We start from the raw sequence: 22,025 nt of genomic DNA, 5'->3' as shown, positions 1-22,025 counted from the left end.
CCTGTGTTCTTAGGTGAGAAAGACTTAACTAGATTCTGTAACAATGCATTTGTATTTCATTCCCTGCTCATGGTACATTTTGTCAGCAGTGTGAGCGATGGTGAGAGAATTATGATGTATTTAGGGAAGTCTGTCTAATTCACATGTTGCTCTCACAGGACCTTGGTCAGGATCTGGATGGGGAGAAGCCCTCAGTGGGTGGTGTTAGCAGTGGTGGTGCTGGTGGGGATGCAACAGCCAACACCACCACAGTCAAGGGACGCCTGGTGAAAGACCACCGCTACACTCAGCAGGTCAGTCCCTCAGTCAGGCAGTGAGTGAGGAAGATCTACTTGCAGTTAAATAGTTAGGTTGTTAGTCACTTTGTCAATTAAGCTCATTGATTTAATGAAATGAGTGAATCAGTAAGTTAGTTTTGTTTCTCTATAATATGTGGTACTTGCTGGGATTCTTAAATTGAATTCTCAAAATAAAAATTACAAATGCCTATATCTAGAGAAGAGAATGAGTTTGAGTTACAATATGTGTACAAGTTAATGAACAGAATGGAAGAATTAGATATAAAAAAAGATCTCCCTTGTGAATGAAGAGATGCTGATGTCTGAGAAGGGAAGAAGTTTCAATAATGGAATAAACCTCCCCTATAAGTAAAAGCATTCTACTATAGTTGAGTAAAGAGTAAGGAATTTATATAAGAAAAGGATAGGTGAATAGGGAATACAGATACAGAGACGGGCCATGCCAGCATAACTCAGACCTCACATGCATTCCACAACAAGATGCTCGTTCACAGGTTGATCTTGGCGACTCAGATGAAAACCGTGAGAAGTGGGAGGTGGTGGAGCGAAAGCCAGTCATCCTTCCACGCTCCCAGCCACCACCCACCTCAGGTAATGTTCCTGCCATACCACCACCACCACCATCGCCACCACCAATGTTACTATACTTCTTCATGAATGGCTTAATTCTTGTTTTTTTCCATTTCTGTTTTTCATCTCATCCTTTATATGGATTGGTATTTTCTCTCTCTCTCTCTCTCTCTCTCTCTCTCTCTCTCTCTCTCTCTCTCTCTCTCTCTCTCTCTCTCTCTCTCTCTCTCTCTCTCTCTCTCTCTCTCTCTCTCTCTCTCTCTCTCTCTCTCTCTCTCTCTCTCTCTCTCTCTGGCCCCCCCCCACACACACACACATATATGATCAGTCCCCTCATACTTGAAGTCACTGTCAAAAAGGATGCTAGATGAAATTATGAAAAGCTTCATTAATCCTCAGATAAACATCAGGTAAGGTAACTGCTGCTAAATAAAACCATTGAAAACCTCACAAGTTCCTCAGACAGGCAATAATTAACCATCCATCCCTCAGACACATTATTATAACCTTTAACTGGCGTGGCAGGTTCAGGTCTGCGGCGGCGGAGGCGGGCAAGGTCATCCCTGAAGAAGCGAGCGATGCACCTCAGCAACAACATCGTCTGCTATGAACAGCGAACGGACTGCTCAGATGGCCACAATGACCGCCAGGAGCCCATCAACAAGATCAGGAGGCTTGGGTCACCAGGTCAGCTGCTTGGGATGATGATGGGGGTCTTTTTGCTTGCCTGCCTGCCTTTTTCTTTCTGTTTCTCTTGCTCATTGAGTGTTAAATGTCTGCTGTGTCTTATTGTGTAGTGTGGTATCTCATGTTCCTTCCCTTTCTGTTGTTGTCATTTGTTGGGCTTAAGTCTCTCTCTCTCTCTCTCTCTCTCTCTCTCTCTCTCTCTCTCTCTCTCTCTCTCTCTCTCTCTCTCTCTCTCTCTCTCTCTCTCTCTCTCTCTCTCTCTCTCTCTCTCTCTCTCTCTCTCTCTCTCTCTCTCTCTCTCTCTCTCTCTCTCTCTCTCTTCTTTTGCCTGTTCTGATACCACTCTCATTCAAAAGTTGTCTCCCCGTAACATGGCAAGAGACCCGAGGTATTGAAGTAAGGCGCGCGGGAGAGGTGGCAAAATCAGACACAGTGAAATCACTGTCGCTCCCATTATCCATCGTGATGTAGAGCATATGTTTACTCCTGATGAGTGTTGCCAGCTCACAAGCAAAGAAAACGGGAAGAAAATAGCCAAAATATAGCCATATAAAGCCTAAACGTCTATCGACGTGCCCCAAGTCTTGCGTGATGAACGTCTATTGATGTGTCCTGAGTTTTGCAGGTTAAGTTTGTTGTTTTGGGTAATATAGTTAATTTATATCATGCATACAATGAACATTGTATTTATCTTATATTAAATCTATATTTGGTTGGTATTTAAAGCATGGTAATTTTTTTGGGGGGTGGAGTAAATTCATATCACAAGAACGAATTAATTCTATTTCCATTAATTTCTATGGGAAAATTCATTTGATATACGATTTTTTTTATATACAACGATCGTCATGGAACAAATTAAAATTGTATGTCGAGGTACCACTGTATATCTCTTTCTATTTTCTTTGAATGTCTTTTGCTTTTTCCAGTATTTCTCTTTTGCTATATATTTTTTTAATGTGTCATGTGTGTATCAGTATTTCCCCTTTTTATGAATGTGTCCTTTACTCTTGTATGTACATGTAGTGTGCTGATGCCGTGGCCTTCCCTGGCAGGTCACTTCCATGACGATGACCTGGACATCTGCACATGCACGTCTCGCAAGGTGTGGTCAGTGCGGGACACGGAGGCACTGCTCAAGGTGTGGCGGGAGACTCTCACACAGGTATGTGAATGGCAACACACACTTCTGGAGTTAGAAGGTAAAATTGAAAAACTGTTTGAAAAGTATGGGGGCCTGGAAACGAGTTATGACAATGTAAAAAAAAGACTGTGCCGATATGAAGAAGGAAAATGAAGCACTGAAAGAGGAAGTTAAGCTAATTAAAGTGAATTGCGAAAAATGTGGAGAATCTCTAGGAAAAGTGATGGAGAAGCAGGCTGAATGGAAAAAAAGTCAGGAAGTGGAAAGAAAGGAGGTAAATTACAAAGTTGCAAGTCTGGAAAAGGAAATCAAAGAGTCTGGGGAGAAAACTTTGGGCCTTGCTGAAATTATAGATCAACAGATCATAGAAGAGAAGATAGCTGAGAAAGTGGTGAAGGTTATTAAGTCAAATGAGACATTGGTGAGGGAAACTGTAGACAAAAAGAGATGTGTGGTGATATTTGGTGTGGAGGAGGATAAGACACCGAGTAAAATGGAGAGAGAGAAAACATAAAAAGGTGATAAATAATATCATTAATGTGGTGCAGGAGGAGGAAAAGACCTAGTACAAGAAATAGAGGACTTCCATAGAATTGGAAAGTTCACAAGAGAAGGTATGAGGCCAATAAGAATCAAACTTAAGTCACAAAAGGATGTAGATGAATTGGTGGAGAAGTCATGGAGGCTAGCCCAGCAGGAAACAACAAGGAAGATTTGGTTGAGAAGAGATCTCGGTGAAAAGGAAAGAGAAATGTTAAATGAGTTGAGAAAGGAGGCTTTGAAAAAAATGAAGAGAGGACAGAAGAGGAGAAGAAAGAGTTTTTCTGGAGAATCTTGGATATGAGACTGAGGAAGTGGTTCATAACCCAGAAAAGTACAGCAAGAAAGGACTAAAGAAACTTACATATGAGCGAAATGTAATGTATTCCAACATAAATGGAGTGATATCGGGATTTTAGAACTCAACGATTACTTGAGGGACAAGAACCCAGATATTGTGGGTCTTACTGAAACAAAACTGAGAGAGGAGAAGACCTGATGATGGTTGGAGAAGGAAATATAATGTTTGGAAAAGAAATAGAGTAGGTAAGATGGGAGGAGGAGTGATGTTGCTGGTTAAAAAGATATAAAGGTGGATCAAGTGAAAAAGGTATGGGAAAGGCAGAAGTGCTAAAGATCAGAGCAGAAACTAATGAAGGAAAAAGAGGCACTACATAGTGGTGTACGTACCACCTAAGACAAATGCATGGTCAGTACAGGAATATGAAGAAATGATAAGTGATACAGGAACATGTCTGGAAGAAATGTTGGGTGGCTGTGAACGAACTATAATGATGGGAGATTTTAATTGTAAAGAGGTGTGTTGGGAGGACTGGTCAATGGAAGGATCAGAGACAACATGGGGAAATACACTATTGACACTGGCAATGGAAAATGTGTTAACTCAGTGGGTCAAAGAAGATACTAGGTTTGGAGGAGAGGGAGCATCGTCAAGACTGGACTTGGTCTTTAGTACAGAGCCAATGGTCATTGAGGAGATGAGGGTGGAGTGCCCTTTAGCAAAGAGTGATCATGCAGTTTTGGAGTTCAAGGTGATAGACGAAGAGAAATCTAGAAGAAATGAAGAATATAAAGTGGGAAGATGGAATTATGCCAAGACAGATTTTGGAAACCTAAAGAAATTCTTTCAAGAGACAAATTGGATGAAATTCAAGAGTGCTAAGGAGCAAATGAAAAGTGGAAGGAATTTATAAAAATATACAAAGAAGGTGAGAAAAATTTGTACCAATAAGACAACATAGAGAAGTTGGAAAGCAGGACTGGTTTAACGATAGATGTGAAAAGGCTAGAACAAGAAAAGAGGATGCATGGAAGAGGTGGAGAAGGAAAAGACGGATTAAGCAGTGGGAAAGTTACAAAAGAGCAAGAAATGAATATGTGTTGATTAGAAGAGAAGAAAGAAAGAAACAAGAAAAGGATATAATTGATAAATGTAAAGACCAACCAAGGCTTTTTACAGACATGTGAACAACAACATCAAAAATAGAGAAAGTATTGAAAGTTTAGAAGTAAATGGAGTATGCAGTGAAGATCCCAGGAAATGGCAGAGGCTATGAATGGATGCTTTCGGAAGGTATTCACAAAGGAGACTGCTTTTGACAAACCACTGGTAATGGAACAGAAAGGGATTATGAAGGAGTTTCAAGTAACTGTGGAGGAGATCAAGAACATGATGGGGAGTTTAGAAGTGAGAAAAGCTGTGGGACCTGATGGGGTATCAGGATGGATTTTAAGAGAATGCAGGAGCAATTGGCAGAAAAAGTTTGTGAAGTAATTGATGCCTCATTAAGGGAAGGTGTAGTGCCCCAAGACTGGAAAAGAGCTAACATTGTCCCAATCTATAAATCAGGTAACAAGAGAGACCCATTGAACTATAGACCAGTGTCACTTACAAGTGTGGTAGCTAAGATGTGTGAGAGGGTGGTGAAGAATAGATGGACAGACTTCTTGGAGAAAAATGACATACTTTGTGAGTGTCAATTTGGTTTTAGAAAAGGGCGTTCATGCACGACAAACCTGATATGTTACTATTCGAGGGTGATAGATGTAATACAGGAAAGAGATGGTTGGGCTGATGGAATATATCTGGATTTAAAAAGGCCTTTGATAAGGTACCACACCAGAGACTGATCTGGAAACTTGAAATGGTAGGAGGAGTGCATGGCAGTTTACTAAAATGGATGGAAGACTTTTGGTAGGAAGAGAAATGAGAACAATAATTAAGGACAGACCATCAGAATGGGGATTGGTGGAGAGTGGAGTTCCACAGGGATCAGTGTTGGCACCAGTAATGTTCGCGGTCTACATAAATGACATGGTGGATGGGGTGTCCAGTTATGTGAGCCTATTTGCAGACGATGCAAAATTGTTAAGAAAAGTGAGATGTGACAAAGATTGCGAACTACTCCAGGAAGACTTGGACAGAATATGGAAATGGAGCTGTACATGGCAAATGGAGTTCAACACGACAAAATGCAAGAAAATAGAGTTTGGCAAGAGTGAAAGAAGAATCAGGAGTATGTACAAGATAGGAAATGAAGACATAAAACCAGTCATGAAGAAAAAGACCTTGGGGTGACAATTACCAATGACCTATCGCCAGAGAGACATATAAACAAAATAATTGGAGAAGTATTGAACTTATTGAGGAACATAAGAGTGGCGTTCGTATATTTAGATGAAGAAATGATGAAGAAAATAATTACTGCAATGATAAGACCGAGGCTTGAATATGCAACAATACAGTGGGCTCGAACTTAAAGAAACACATAAGGAAACTAGAGAAAGTACAGAGGGCTGCAACGAAAATGGTGCCTGACTTAAGAGATTTGACTTATGAAGACAGACTGAAAAGAATGCAACTTCCAACCCTGGAAAACAGAAGAAAGGGAGACCTGATAGCAATATACAGAGTGATGATTGGCATGGAAAAAATGGATAGGGAAGATCTGTGTATGTGGAATGGAAGAATGTCGAGAGGGCATGGGAAAAACTAAAATGGCCACTTATAGGAGAGATGTGAAAAATATAGCTTCCTCATAGAAGGGTGGAAGCATGGAATAGTTTAGACGTGGAAGTGGTCAACGCAAGGAATATTCATGATTTTAAGAAAAAGCTGGACATTAATAGATATGGAGACGGGACAACACGAGCATAGCTCTTTTCCCGTATGTTACAATTAGGTAAATACAATTAGGTAAATACACACACACACACACACACCGTCATGGTGGAGTTATAAACACATCGATGTTCGTGGTGCAATGTTATCTACTCAAGAATTTTTTTTTTTTTATATATATATATATATATATATATATATATATATATATATATATATATATATATATATATATATATACCATGTGGGCTCTTTTATGGGAATTTATGAGCTAAAGGGGATACTTTTTGGGGTACCTCCTATCTCAAAGCCCACCTACTAGGAAACCATTGCCCTGAGTGAGGAAGCCCAACCTACACTCGGACCGTGGACAGGATTCAAACCTGTGCTCTTGGAGACCCATCGGACCCCAAAGCACGCACAGTTCCACTGTACCACGGCGGCCTGGAAGACTTCTGACCAGCCTGATTGTATATTTTGGGAAGGGAGATATCACTACAGGTGTCCCGTCTCTAAAAGTGAAGGGAAAACAGTGAAACGAGTGAAAAATGACAACGGGAGGGAAGAAGGGGTCCAGGGATAGTGGTAGCGATATACTGGCGGCGAGGAGATAAATTTATGAGACAGCACAAGGTTTAAGAGATATTGGGTCAAATGAAACTGGAGCCTTCTCAGGTTTTAGAGAGAGGGGTGAAAGAAGGTATAATATGAAGGTGGCAACATTAGAAAAGGATGTATTCTTTATAAGGTAAGTGATGGCTAACTTATCTGAGAGGATGAAGAATCTGGAGAAGGAAAATGCTGACTTAAAGGATAAACTCAAGTGTTTTGAGAGTGTGAAATCGGATAATGTTGAAATAAAAAAAAAATGGATTGTCTCAAACAAGAAAATGAATCTCTGAAGGAAAAGTGCAACAATTATGAGGACATTATTTAGGAAATGAACCAGAAGGTGCAAGACAACAACAAAAGAGTGAAAGAGGAATTACAGGAAAAATTAAAGAATGAATTGAAAAAGGAAAGTGAGAACCAGAGAATGAGTTTTAATGAAATAGTGAAAAAGCAAATACAAGACAGGACAAAAGACACAGTAATACAGGTCATTAAGGAGAAGGAAGACCTAGTCAGAGACACAATTGACAAGAAGAAATGTATTGTAGTATGTGGTTTGAAAGAAAAAAAAATCCAATCTGGTATGTAAGGGAAAAAGAAGAGAAAGAGTTGGCAAGAGACATAATAAATACGATTCAGGATGAAGGACAAAGTCTTGATAGTGAAATAGAAGAAGTGTACAGGATGGGAAGATACAGTGATGGATTGTAAGACCTATGAAAATAAAACTGAGGTCACAAGTAGCAGTGAAAGAACTATTAACAAGAGCAAGAAAACTAGCTCATTCAGATGTATACAAAGATGTATGGATAAAAAGAGACATGAATTTGGAAGAGAGAAAGATTGAAAGAATTGAGAAACGAAGTGAAAGAAAGAAATGAGAAACGTACAGAGACCTAGAAAAAATAGTTTTTTTGGAAAGTTTGGAACATGAAACTGAGGAAATGGTACATCAAGGAAAGAGAAGAAAGAGCAGAGGAGGAAATGAGGGGAAATGTGGAAAATTGAAAGTTGCTTATACAAATATAAACGGACTCATCTCAGGGATAAATGAATTGAACGACTTTATTAAAGAGGTTGAGCCTGACATAATGGGGATCACAGAAACAAAACTTAGAGATCATCTGACACTAAACCCCATTGGAAACCGGCTGTACAATTTCTATATGAAAAATAGAAAAGCGAAGCAGGGTGGAGGAGTGATGGTACTAAGCAAAAAAAAACTAAAGGTAACAAACATGAATTATGGCAAAAACAGTGCAGAAATTATATCATTTGTAGTTGAGAAAAATTACATGGAGAAGAACCCTTTACAGTACAACTAGATAAATACACACATACACACACTTCAATTCCTGGGCGCAGCAAGGCAAACGGGCATGCCTCTTAATGTGTAGCGTCTGTTCACCAAGCAGTAAATGGGTATGTGATGGAATTTGAGGGTTTGTGGCTTTGCTTTCCCAGTGTGTGAAGTGTTATGTGGTCTTGGTCCTACCTGAAGATCAGTCTTATATAAGCTCTGAGCTCGCTCTGTAATGGCCCTTAACCCTTTGGTTTTATCAGCCCTGGAGTGGCTATATCTTCTTACCAAACGAGGATATTGTGTTGGGTTCTGTTGGGTCCCTGGTCACGTAGGTGTTCCCGAGAATGAACACGCAGATCGCCTCGCTAAAGAGGCAGCAAGTCGCGCTCCATCTCCTGCTCCTGTTCCGTTTCGAGACCTATTTAATTTTATTCGTGTGGTGATTGCAGCAATTTGGCAGAGGAGATGGCTAACGGGGGTTGCAACCTCGAAAATGGGACATCACTACTTCCACTCTCCCTCAGTGGACATACTCCCATGTCCGGGATTGCCGTGCACAGACTTTATTGACTTTATTGTTTTTAACTACTTTTAGTTTTCTTAAACTATAGTTGCGGCGTCTAAAGAAAATCCATCCATCAATCGCTCTGTAATGGGCCAGACTAGCTGGATGACCAACAGGCGACTGTGACTAAAACACACACACACACACACACACACACAGTGGTCATCTGAAACGGATTGAGTGAAGAGATTGTCGCAGCATAAAGTGTGCACAAATTTAAGGATAAGTTTGATTAAAGTAGATAAAGAGACAGGTCACTATGAGCCCGCTCGAACCCTGTAATATTCAACTAGGTAAATACATATACACACAAACATGAAATACAAGTGTCAGTAGAAGAAGTAAGGAAAGTAATGGAAGAACAAGATGTAAGGAAAGCCTCAGGTCCTGATGGAGTGTCAAACTGGATTGTAAAGAAATGCAGTCACCAGTTAGCAGACAAAGTCCACAACATCGTTGTGGACTTTGGTTGGTAAAGTACCAACAGACTGGAAAAGAGTAGATATTGTGCCCATATTCAAAGGGGAAAATAAGGAGGATCCATTAAACTATGGACCAGTGTCACTGACCAGTGTAATACGTAGTAAAAATATGTGAAGGGATGATAAAGAAGAAATTGATGGCATATCTGGAGGAGAAAGGTATGTTGATAGATAAACGGTATGGATTCAGAAGAGGAGGATCATGTGTCACAAATTTAGTAAGCTACTCAAGAGTGGTTGACATAGTGCAAGAAAGGAATGGCTGGGTGGACTGCGTCTACTTAGATCTAAAGAAGGCATTTGACAAAGTCCTGCACAAAAGGTTACTCTGGAAACTTGAACAAAATGGAGGACTACCTTTCCTGTCTCTGAAAAAATGGCATTGATAAAGCCCATTGTAAAGGGTAAAATGAATACGCAGTGCTTGAGTTCCTTTAGACCTGTATCTAATTTGACCTTTTTATCGAAGATTATTGAAAGTGCTGTATTAAACCAATTACTCGACCATTTGAAAGTAGTGCAGGCTTTACCGGATAATCGATCGGCTTATAGAAAACTTTATTCGACTGAGACAGCTTTATGCTCAATTATCAATGATCTGATAATCCTGATGGATGAAGGAAAATGTGATTTGCTAATTTTACTGGACTTAAGTGCAGCATTTGACACAGTTGTTCACAGATTGCTTCTTTTAGATTGCAGATCTGTCGGTATTGATGGAGATGTACTAACATATTTAGAAAGTTATCTTGCAAACATGCAATACTGTGTTCAAGTTGGTAAATCTCTCTCAGACAAGAAGATTTTAGAAAGAGGAGTACCCCAAGGCAGTGTTTTAGGTCCTATTCTGTTCTGTATAATTATATACTATTGAACTATCACACATACTAAGAAAACATGACATTGACTTCAAACTGTTTGCTGATGACACACAGTTTTACATGACCTTGAACAATGTAGATAATGTTGAAGGAAAGATAAAACTTATTATGGATGATGTTGGTAGATGGATGGAATCCAAGCAGTTGAAACTTAATCAAAACAAGAGAGAATGTTTGATAGTGGGTAAGAATAAGGACTTAAAGAGGATTGATATGTCCACATTATATATTGATGGTAACAGTTTGGGTGCTCATGATACAGTGAAGGATCTGGGAGTATTATTGGACTGTCATTTATCTATGAAAGATCAAATACGGCAGGTGGTTAAGACGGCAAGATACCATCTGAAAAATATAGGTTTTGTCAGAAAATACTTGGATGAGAAACTACGAAGATGCTGGTTCATAATCATGTGATAAGCAAACTGGATTACTGCAATTCTCTGTATTATGGACTGCCTATCTCTTAAGAGACTTACAGCTTGTCATGAACAGAGCTGCCAGACTGATTACAGGCGTCTCTCCTCGTGAGAGGATAACACCTGTATTGATAGATCTGCATTAGCTGCCAATTAAAGCATGAATTGAGTACAAGATTAGTGTTATGACTCATTAGGCATTACAGTCTGGAAAACTTGAGTACTTGAGGAACTTACTGGAAACATTCCACCATGACACTACGATGGAGCTGAGACACGATGCAGACCCATACAGACTACATGAGCCAAGATATAACCTTGACATGGGATGTCGAGCATTTGCAAGATGCGCACCAAGGATTTACAATAAACTGCCAAGTGATATCACAGGTTGTGCCAGGATCAATATCTTCAAAAAGAAATTGAAGACATATTTGTTCAAGGAAGTTTATGATTTTAACGGCATGGAAATCAAAGACAATTATAGATGCTAGTTGCTTTTGAGGGAGGCTCTGCTGACCACTGCCTCGCAGTGGAGCGGAGCCTTGAACAAACACCCCAAGTAACAAGTAAGTAAATAGAGGACTTCTGAAATGGATGGCTGACTTTCTAAAAGAGAGAAATGAGAACAATTATATGAGATAAAAAATCAGCCTGTAAGACAATCTCAAATGGAGTTCCGCAGGGATCAGTATTAACACTGATAATGTTTGCGGTATATGTGAACGATATGCACCAGAAAATATAGACAGCTACATCAGTCTGTTTGCAGATGATGCTAAATTATTGAGGAGGGTGAATAGAAAAGAAAATTGTGAGGCGCTACAACAAGACTTGGATAAAATAGTGGAATAGTCACTCACATGGGAAATGAAATTAATTAAAAAAAAAAGTGCAGTGCATTAGAATTTGAAATTAGCAAGATAAGGCTGAAAGGGAGTTTACTCAATGGAGAATAAAGAAATTAAGAAGAAGTTTGAAGAAAAAGACTTAGCAGTAACCATTGTGAATAACTTGTCACCAGAAAAACACACAAATAGAATTACAGGAAATGCCTATGAACTTTTGAGAACTATAAAGGTGGCATTCACTTACATAAACAAGGATATGATAAGAAAATAACAACTGTAATATGCCCAAAATTAGAATATGCAGCTACAGTATGGCCACCGAACAAAAAGAAACACATAATGAAACTAGAGAGAATACAGAGGGCAGGTTACAAATACTAGGTCTTATAACATTAGAACAGAGAAGGGAAAGAATAGATCCAATAGCAATGTACAGAATGATGAATGGACTGGAAAAATTAGATAGAGAAGACTTACTAATCTGGGACACCAGTGACACAAGAGGACATGGAAAGAAATTAAGAAAAGACAACTGCAGGAGAGATATCAAGAAATTCACCTTTCCACAAAGATGTTTAGAGGTGTGGAATGGTTTAGATAAGAGAGTCATTGAAGCAAGAACAATCAATAAATTCAATGAAATGTTGGATTTTTTATAGATATGGAGACGGGACAGCACGACCATAGCTCTTTTCCTGTACGTTACACACACACACACACACACACACACACACACACACACACACACACACACACCGCGTAGTGTAGTGGTTAACATGCTCGACTCACAATCGAGAGGGTCCGGGTTCGAGTCCCGGAAAGCGGCGAGGCAAATGGGCAAGCCTCTTAATGTGTAGCCCCTGTTCACCTATCAGTAAATAGGTATGGGATGTAACTTGAGGGGTTGTGGTCTCGCTTTCCCGGTGTGTGGAGTGTGGTGTGGTCTCAGTCCTACCTGATGATCGGTCACTACGAGCTCTGAACTCTTTCTGTAAGGGAAAGACTGGCTGGGTGTCCAGCAGATGACGGTGGTGAATAACACACACACACACACACACACACACACACACACACACACACACACACCTAGTAGCTCAGTGGTTAGAGCGCTGGCTTCACAAGCCAGAGGACCGGGGTTCGATTCCCCGGCCGGGTGGAGATATTTGGGTGTGTCTCCTTTCATGTGTAGCCCCTGTTCACCTAGCAGTGAGTAGGTACGGGATATAAATCGAGGAGTTGTGACCTTGTTGTCCCGGAGTGTGGTGTGTGCCTGGTCTCAGGCCTATCCGAAGATCGGAAATAATGAGCTCTGAGCTCGTTCCGTAGGGTAACGTCTGGCTGTCTCGTCAGAGACTGCAGCAGATCAAACAGTGAAACACACACACACACACACACACACACACACACACACACACACACACACACACACACACACACACACACGGGTGACCAGCAGGCGACTGAGGTGAATTACACAAACGCACACAGCGTAGTGTAGTGGTTAGCACACTCTGCTTACACCTGAGAGGGCCTGGGTTTGAGTTCTGGGAATGGCATGGCAAATGGGTAAGCCTCTTAATGTGTAGCCTCTGATGGTTGTAGTCCAAGTCGTCCCATCGCCAAGTCAGCCCATTGTGACTACCAACTCGGTCCATTGCCAACTCGGCCCACTACCAGCTTGGCCCACTGTATACCAACTCAGCCCATGCCATACCCATCACATCCAAATTTACTTTGTTAATGGGAGCGTCCGATTTGGATACCAAAAAAAAAAAGTGAAAAAAAAAATTTAATATTTTACTGCTCCAGAAATGGGAAAAATCAGAAAAAAACTGGAAAACAAAAGCAAACTCTAGAAATGTGAGACTATAAAATTATTTATTACTGTAACATGTATAAGCCATAAAAATGTGAGGGTTGTAGGATCAATATTAGCATATTTCTTAGAGAAAGTGTTATTATTAGAAAGTGTTACATTGGGCTTCTTATTGTTGAAAGTTCAAGGCAAAAGCATGAAACTATTAAAGCATGCCATAATTCATAAAAAATAAAAACATACAACTAAATTCATGAAACTATAAAAGCATATGTCAGAATTCATAAAACTATAAATTCATATCGTAGAATTCGTAAAACTATAAAAAAGTCATAATTCATAAAAATATAAAAGCTTACGTCAAAATTCATAAAATCATAAAAAAAAACTTTAAAATTCTTAAAACAATAAAACATAATGATAAAAAGTAAAACACATTGCTAAAAGCTTCTAAAAATAATAATGTACATATTAAGAAACATAGGTGGCAATATGATGAGAAACTGCCTTCAGTAATTGTGTGGCCGATCTTTCATCATTATTATATTCGTCTCATAGTTTTACAAGTTGGCCGTGATGGTTATTATACTTATGTTGCTGCTTTCTCAAAACCTTCCCTTCTGACAGCAGCCACACCTGTAAATTAACTATCTTTGTCTCATCATGTAGAAGCTTTAAAAGTAAACAAAAATTTAAGTTTCCTTTCCTTGCCTTTAAGTTTATTCTGTTATGCCATCCCTCAATAGTATTATTTGTTCTGTTGCTCCGACAAAAGACACACCACGTGTGAGGAGGCCATATTGCAGAATTGATTCACCCAAATAATTTATAATGTTTAGGGAAATGATTTGTCCTATAATTGTTTCTAAATGCAGTTGTTATTATAGTCATTAAATAATGTATGGAAAGGAAGAATAAGACCTTTACACCTACCATTGCATAATATTGGTGTGCGTGTGTTCTGCAGCATTTCAGATATACATTTGAAGAAAGTAAAGATACAGAAAAGTACTAAGAACTTATTCAATGTATGTGGAAGAAAAGGGAGCAAGATTGACGAACAAATACTACTATACTAATTGGGCCGAGTTGGCACAGGCAATGGGCCGAGTAGGCTCAGGCAATGGGCCGAGTTGGCTATAAAAAATGGGCCGACTTGGCACAGGCGAAAAGTTGGTTACATTGAATGGGCTGAGATGGTTATGGGCTGAGTTGGATCTATACCGCCTCTGATCACCTAGCAGTAAATAGGTATGGAATGTTACTCGAAGGGTTGTGGCCTCGCTTTCCTGGTGTGTGTGGTGTGTGGACACACACACACACACACACACACACACACACACACACACACACACACACACACACACACACGGCCCGGTAGCTCAGTGGTTAGAGCGCTGGCTTCACAAGCCAGATAACCGGGGTTCGATTCCCCGGCCGGGTGGAGATATTTGGGTGTGTCTCCTTTCATGTGTAGCCCCTGTTCACCTAGCAGTGAGTAGGTACGGGATGTAAATCGAGGAGTTGTGACCTTGTTGTCCCGGTGTGTGGTGTGTGCCTGGTCTCAGACCTATCCCAAGATTGGAAATAATGAGCTCTGAGCTCGCTCCGTAGGGTAACGTCTGGCTGTCTCGTCAGAGACTGCAGCAGATCAAACAAACAGTGAATACACACACACACCCGGTAGCTCAGTGGTTAGAGCGCTGGCTTCACAAGCCAGAGGACCGGGGTTCGATTCCCCGGTCTTTTGGAGATATTTGGGTGTGTCTCCTTTCACGTGTAGCCCCTGTTCACCTAGCAATGAGTAGGTATGGGATGTAAATTGAGGAGTTGTGACCTTGTTGTCCCGGTGTGTGGTGTGTGCCTGGTCTCAGGCCTATCCGAAGATCGGAAATAATGAGCTCTGAGCTCGTTCCGTAGGGTAACGTCTGGCTGTCTCGTCAGAGACTGCAGCAGATCAAACAGTGAAACACACACACACACACACACACACACACACACACACACACACACACACACACACACACACACACACACACACACACACACACACACACACACACACACACGGCCCGGTAGCTCAGTGGTTAGAGCGCTGGCTTCACAAGCCAGATAACTGGGGTTCGATTCCCCGGCTGGGTGGAGATATTTGGGTGTGTCTCCTTTCACGTGTAGCCCCTGTTCACCTAGCAGTGAGTAGGTACGGGATGTAAATCGAGGAGTTGTGACCTTGTTGTCCCGGTGTGTGGTGTGTGCCTGGTCTCAGACCTATCCCAAGATCGGAAATAATGAGCTCTGAGCTCGCTCCGTAGGGTAACGTTTGACTGTCTCGTCAGAGACTGCAGCAGATCAAACAGTGAATACACACACACACACACACACACACACACACACACACACACACACACACACACACACACACACACCTCAATGGAAAGGGACAGTTTCATGAACCACTGTACTGCACCACAAGAGCTTAGATATAATGCAGCTATCCACATGCATCTGTAGAATCATGAGCCAGTTAGATGATTTCATAAATATTTTTCTCTTTTCCTTTTTTTTTTTTTTTTTTTCAATTCTACACAGTTGATTTAGCAGAAGGCAGTAGGCACCTGCCAAAATGATAATCACTGCCAGTGAGGTCTTGAGCAATGGTTCAAGGGTTGCTGTGAAATTATCATTAAAGCCAGAGCGAACTTGCTCAATGTTTCCCTTTTGTGTCTCACAACACAAGAGGGCAGTCACAGCCTGCCTTCTAAAGACAACTCTGTAACTCTGTCTCTCCTGCTCCCTCTTATTACCTCATGCTTCCTATTAAAATCCCTCGCTATGATGTTTCTCTTGCCTTAGCTGGCTTAATCCCATGGACCTGATGAAGTCCCTCCTATTGTTCTCAGAAAATGTGCCTCCATGTTTGCATGGTGCCTAGCCAAACTCTTTCAACTCTATCTATCAATTTTTACTTTTCTTTCTTGCTGGAAGTTTACCTACATTCAGTCTGTATTAGAAGGATGACTTCTAATCCCTCAAACTGCCATCCTATTGCTTTAATCTCCTTCTTATCTAAACTTTTTAGTCTACCCACAACAGTTAGATTCTTAAACATCTGTCACTTCACAATCTTCTATCTAATCGCCAGTATGGCTTCTGTCAAGGCCGCTCCACTAGTGGTCTTCTGGCTTGTAGATCTAGTGAAACATGCTATTGCCTGAGACATATTCAAAGTTTTTGATAGAGTCTGGCACAAAGCTCTGATCTCCAAACCTCTCTCCTATGGCTCTCTGTAACTTCATCTCAAGTTTCCTTTCTGACTGTTTTATTGCTGCTGTGGTAGATAACCACTGTTCTAAATTTATTTGTTAACAGTGGTGTTCCTCAGGGTTCTGTCCTGTCACTCACTCTCTTCCTATTATTCATTAATGATCTAAGTCAAACTTCTTACCTTATCCATTCCTACACTGATGATACCACCCTACGCTTTTCCACATCTCTTCAGAGATGACAAACCCTTCAGGAAGTTAACAGATCATGCAGGGACACTATAGAATGCCTGACTCCTGATCTCTCTAAGATTTCTGATTGAAGTAGAGATAACTTAGTACAGTATTGTTCAGTATCTCAAAAATTCAATTCCTCCATCTGTCTACTTGACACAACCTTTCAGACAACTATCCCCTCTTCTTCAGTGACACTCATTGGCAGAGCCAACCCTAACCATTTTGGTGTCCTAGGCAGAATTACCTTACTCCTTGGTGCCATCCCCCTCCCTCCCGTGACACAATTAGGTGATAGCTGTCCGGGGGCGCACCTCCAGCAGATGGCACCCTAGGCAACTGCCTATATGCCCAGTGCCAAGGCCCAGCCCTGCTCAACTGCCCCCCTTTTCTACACTGAATATTTTCAGTCTGTCCTTTACTTATAATCTCAATTTGATACTTCTCAACTCTTGTCTAGCTAAAACGTCTTTTATTAAGTCAGGCATTCTAAGGTTCTGCCAGTTGTTGTCATCCCCCACCCCACCAATTGCTCATTCTGTACAGAAGGAGGAGGGATTCCACTTAATCTGTTTTATTAGATAGGGTGGAATCAAAAGCTTGTCATCTTATCAACTCCTCTCCTCTGACTGATTGTCTTCAGCCTCTTTCTCACCACCACAGTGTTACAGCTCTTGCCATCTTCATTTCACTGCTCTTCTGATATGTGCATGCTTTCCCTCTTCCTGTGATCTTGCTGCACAACACTTTCTTCTTTTTCTCTGCCATTGTGTCCACCTCTCTAATGCAATGCTCTCAATCATTTATCCTTTCCTATGGTTAACTCTGGAACTCCCTGTCTATTTTTGCTCATCCACCTGTAATGTATATGACTTTAACTCATTTAAGCAAACCAAATGAGTTAATTTAATTTTTTTTTCAATTTTTTATTATTATTATTCATGAACCAATCTGGACCTTTTTTTTTTTTTTTTTTTTTTTAATGATCTATAGAGTTTCCTTAGTTGAGTTATATATATTATAAGTTTCATAGAATTGGTGCATTACGTTTTCTTTTTTATTTTATTTTTGTTTTAAGGATAACTGAAAAATTGAGATTTAGATTTTTTTTTTTTCTTCAGCAGTTTTTCTTGTATTTCCTTGAAAACTTGTCACAAGATACTTTGACAGATATCTAAGGCAATTTTGTGATAATTTTTATATTTAGTCTCATTATTGAGAAAAATTCAAAACTTTTCTTCATCTGGATTTTTAGCTAGAGAAAACACCTTTTGTATAATTTAATTACCTTTCTAATGATACCAGAATCATCAATATCTGACAATGTATGGCAGAGAAATATGCCTCAATAGTGCAACAAGTTAGTTTTGAGATACAAAACTTTTAAGTTTAATGTGACACTCATGTCCTTTTCATCCATATATTGCTGTGTAGTATATACTAAAAATTTTTAGGTGAATCTTCTCTAAGAAATTTTCTAGGTAGTAGAAACAATGATGGTGAAGGCAGTGGCTGTAACTATACAGCAGAAGATACATAACAGAAGTAGTAGTCAGGGCAGCAAAGGTAGAAACATAACTTACATAATATGGAGTGGGAGGTGAGGTGGAAGGGAAGGACAGACCAACTAACATTTTTAGGCTGTATACACAATCTCACGTTATTCTCTGCTCTCAGGTAATATCTTGTGTGCTTTCTTGTTAATACTTTGCTTCTTTAGGTAGTTAAGACTTCCTCTAACTCATCATTGTCTAAGAGAGCAACAAGATGGGGAGTAAGTGAATGCTAAATGACTATGGAAGTTGGTGAAAGAGAGCATCACCAACTCCTTCATTTCACTACCCCTCCCCTCTTCATTTTAAGCTTATACAGCAGTCACTAGTGGGTGACTCTAACTGTAATTGTAGAATTAGGGACTATAATTATTTCAGAAGTACTTTGTTCTCTCACCACAACCATTTTCAAAGATATGATTAGTCATATTCTCAAGACTGCTTTTCCTATTAACAGTATAAAAATCTTGTTAATGTGTTAGTAGAATCTGTGTCACTCCAACTAGAGCTTCTTAAATGTAGTGGAAGTGTGATGCAGAAGTGCTTCAGAATATGGTCATAGGATGATTGTGGCATGACCAATTCCTTACCATCCACCAGGTGCCTCCCTCATACTTCATCCGCTCCATGGCCCTGTGCAAGCGTGTGGCTCGGCGGCTACAAGGGCGAGGCATCCAGAAGAGCTGGCGCCAGTGTCAGGTACTTGTTTTGTGGCTCTCCTCACTATTATTTTGTGTTGTCTAGACCATGCTGATGATTGTGGGAGATAACATTTATTGAAGTGGTGGAAGGGTTTTACACTGATACCTGCCCTAATACTTTAGTCATACACATGCCAGTCTTCTTATTTTCTTCCTCACTGTCTCTTGCTGTCTCATTAGATTGCTACTAGACTACTTATTCTATTGCAGGTGAAGATGAAGAACTTGCGACGAGAGGTGAGGCTGTACAAGGAGTCCCTGGGGCGTGGCAGCTCACGCAAGCCTTCTGAAGTAGCCACCGCCTGTGAGAAACTCCTGCCAGACATTGAAGACATTTTCAATAAGGTGAGAAGTGAGGAGGAAGAACTGAGTGATCTAGGGCGACACAAAATTAGTTTCATGTGGCATTGTGGAGACAAGAAGGAAAGAGCAGATTGGATGAAAGGAAAATCCCATGTATGTAGGTGCATACTTCTTTTAATGGAACAGAGGAACAGGGCTCAATTACAAGAATACTGTTAACATATTCCTTGCATGTTGTAAAGATTAGTGAAAAGCTTAGAACAAGAAGAATGTTGATCTACTCCTGAATTAATTAATTAAACTTTGATAGTTATTTTTAAATAAGGGATGGGAAGGAATCAATTTTCAATGAGTAGAGTTGTAGATGGATGGAATAGACTCAGTGAGCAGGTTATTTATTAGTGATGAGTCATTAGGGAGGTTCAAAAGACCAGACAAATGTTTGTATGAAGCTGATGGTTGAAATTACCATTGGTAGCTACATTCAATACAAGAACTGCCATGTGTATGCCTGATGACTTCTTGCAGCTTTATTTATTTTCTTGTGTTGTTATATGTGCAATGAGATGAAGCATAATATTTTGCTTTGGTGATCATTCTTAAAGAGAACATTAACTCATTATTTAGGTGAAGTGGTAGCTTTATATTTATTGTATGCATTTTATTCTCACAGGAGGAAGGAATCCGACAAGAGTGGTACAAGATGCGGGCAGAGGAGCGGCTGAAGGCTGAGGGTCGCCTGGTGGATGGGGAGGCAGCGCCGGGCGACATCTTGGCTCAGGTGAGTGGGAGCCAGAGGCTGCCTCTAATATGTGCTGGGCTGTGCTTGCTGGGATCAGTCGTCTTCTCATTTCCATGCCCCTCTTACCCCCTCCCCCCCATCTCTCTCTCTCTCTCTCTCTCTCTCTCTCTCTCTCTCTCTCTCTCTCTCTCTCTCTCTCTCTCTCTCTCTCTCTCTCTCTCTCTCTCTCTCTCTCTCTCTCTCTCTCTCTCTCTCTCTCTCTCTCTCTCTCTCTCTCTCTCTCTCTCTCTGTGTGTGTGTGTGTGTGTGTGTGTGTGTGTTCTGTAGTATTTCATAGATATCCTTAACATGCGATGGCAATTTTTCTGGAAAGAAGCATGGGGTTTTATGTTAACAAGGTGTGTGTGTGTGTGTGTGTGTGTATTTACCTAGTTGTAGTTTTAGTTTTACAGGGCCTGGGCTTTATGCTCGTGTGGCCCCATCTCCATATCTACACTTATCCAATCTTACTTTAAAAGTGTGCACACTCGTTGCAGACACTACTTCTTCATCTAAACTGTTCCACGTCTCAATACATCTCTGCGGGAAACTATATATTTTTTTTTTTTTTTGTGTGTGTGTGTGTGTGTGTGTGTGTGTGTGTGTGTGTGTGTGTGTGTGTGTGTGTGTGTGTGTGTGTGTGTTTACCTAGTTGTATTTACCTAGTTGTAGTTTTACAGGGCCTGGGCTTTATGCTCGTGTGGCCCCGTCTCCATATCTACACTTATCCAATCTTACTTTAAAAGTAAGTGTGTGTGTGTGTGTGTGTGTTATATGGAAGATGTTCTTTTAGAAGCTGTCAGGAACAATCTAGTAGTCCTGGTGAATATTTAGTGATGAATTTTGAAAATAGAAAACTGGCAGATAATTATTCACACAACTTGACAAGCACTGAACATTATAATGGGCACTCAGGTGAGTGGTATATCATTGTGTGTTGGTATAGTACTGGAATGTGTGTTACTTTACACCAACTTCTTTCTCCCTCCTCAAGGTGGCAGTGCTGGCTGACTCAGACCTGTGTGATGAGGACACAGATGCTCAGGAGTGTGTGGGAGGTGATGGGATGGAGACAGAGGGTGATGGTGGAGCCTTCACAGAGGGTGAGGGCTTTACTGAGGGAGAGGGAGGCTTTGTAGAAGGTGAAGTGGTGGATGGTGGAGTACATGGGGCAGAGGACACTGCTGTCCATCACATAGTGGAGCATGTGGCCCTCCCAGTGGTGACCAAGCAAGAGCCTCACTCTGGGACCGAGATGTAAGTCATTGTGACACTCCTCAACATAACTACTGGTTGTGTTGTGTTGTGTCCTGTGTGCAGCCTACAGCCCTGCATGCAGTCTGCACTCTTATGTGTAGGTTATAACCCTGAGACCTGAGACTGTCTGTTATCTTACAAATTGACAATATGTCATGTTCCTGCTTCAGGCTTTTGTGGAGCAAATGTGTCCTAGTAAGATGAGTTTGTGAGTTAAATTATTAAAAAAAATAATGTTATGTATTGTGTTTTGCTGTGGAAAGAAATGGTTCCTGAAATATGAAGGTGTGGGCTTGTGTTCTTGCCTTCCATGCTGTGTACACTTCACAACAACAATCCTTTGAAGTCAAATCTGTTAAATTGTTTCAGGCTGTGAAGCAGAAATATGTGCTCTGTATTTTTTACATAAAAAAATATCATTAAATTACTTTGTTTCTGTTTGGTTGAATCATAAAACACTACATTATAAGAAATATTACAGATTGAGATTCCTAATGACTTAGTTCACTAATGTGACCTGAGATTGCCTATTTACCTCAGACCCCAACTCTCTCTCTCTCTCTCTGAGGAATATAGCTAGCATATTTAAGATTTTATCCGATATTGAGGTCAAGGGAGGTTG

At 40.5% G+C, this 22,025-nt stretch overlaps 1 protein-coding gene across 1 annotated transcript in view; it reads left to right on the top strand.

Annotated features, from left to right (window-relative positions):
• The window catches only part of LOC123511595, a 27,793-nt gene extending 5,966 nt beyond the window's left edge, over nucleotides 1–21,827 (top strand). The window contains exons 5-12 of the mRNA XM_045267621.1: nucleotides 159–293; nucleotides 794–890; nucleotides 1,395–1,556; nucleotides 2,612–2,721; nucleotides 18,962–19,060; nucleotides 19,273–19,407; nucleotides 20,039–20,146; nucleotides 21,141–21,827. Of these exons, the coding sequence (XP_045123556.1) occupies nucleotides 159–293; nucleotides 794–890; nucleotides 1,395–1,556; nucleotides 2,612–2,721; nucleotides 18,962–19,060; nucleotides 19,273–19,407; nucleotides 20,039–20,146; nucleotides 21,141–21,407 (1,113 nt within the window). The 3' untranslated portion in view covers nucleotides 21,408–21,827. The remainder of the gene's footprint in view (nucleotides 1–158; nucleotides 294–793; nucleotides 891–1,394; nucleotides 1,557–2,611; nucleotides 2,722–18,961; nucleotides 19,061–19,272; nucleotides 19,408–20,038; nucleotides 20,147–21,140) is intronic.
• The last annotated feature ends 198 nt before the right edge of the window (nucleotides 21,828–22,025 follow it).

The sequence above is a fragment of the Portunus trituberculatus genome, chromosome 31, assembly GCF_017591435.1.
Source record: "Portunus trituberculatus isolate SZX2019 chromosome 31, ASM1759143v1, whole genome shotgun sequence".
Taxonomy (NCBI): domain Eukaryota; kingdom Metazoa; phylum Arthropoda; class Malacostraca; order Decapoda; family Portunidae; genus Portunus; species Portunus trituberculatus.
Note: the sequence above shows the minus strand (reverse complement) of the source record. Positions and strands in the feature narration are given on the sequence as shown.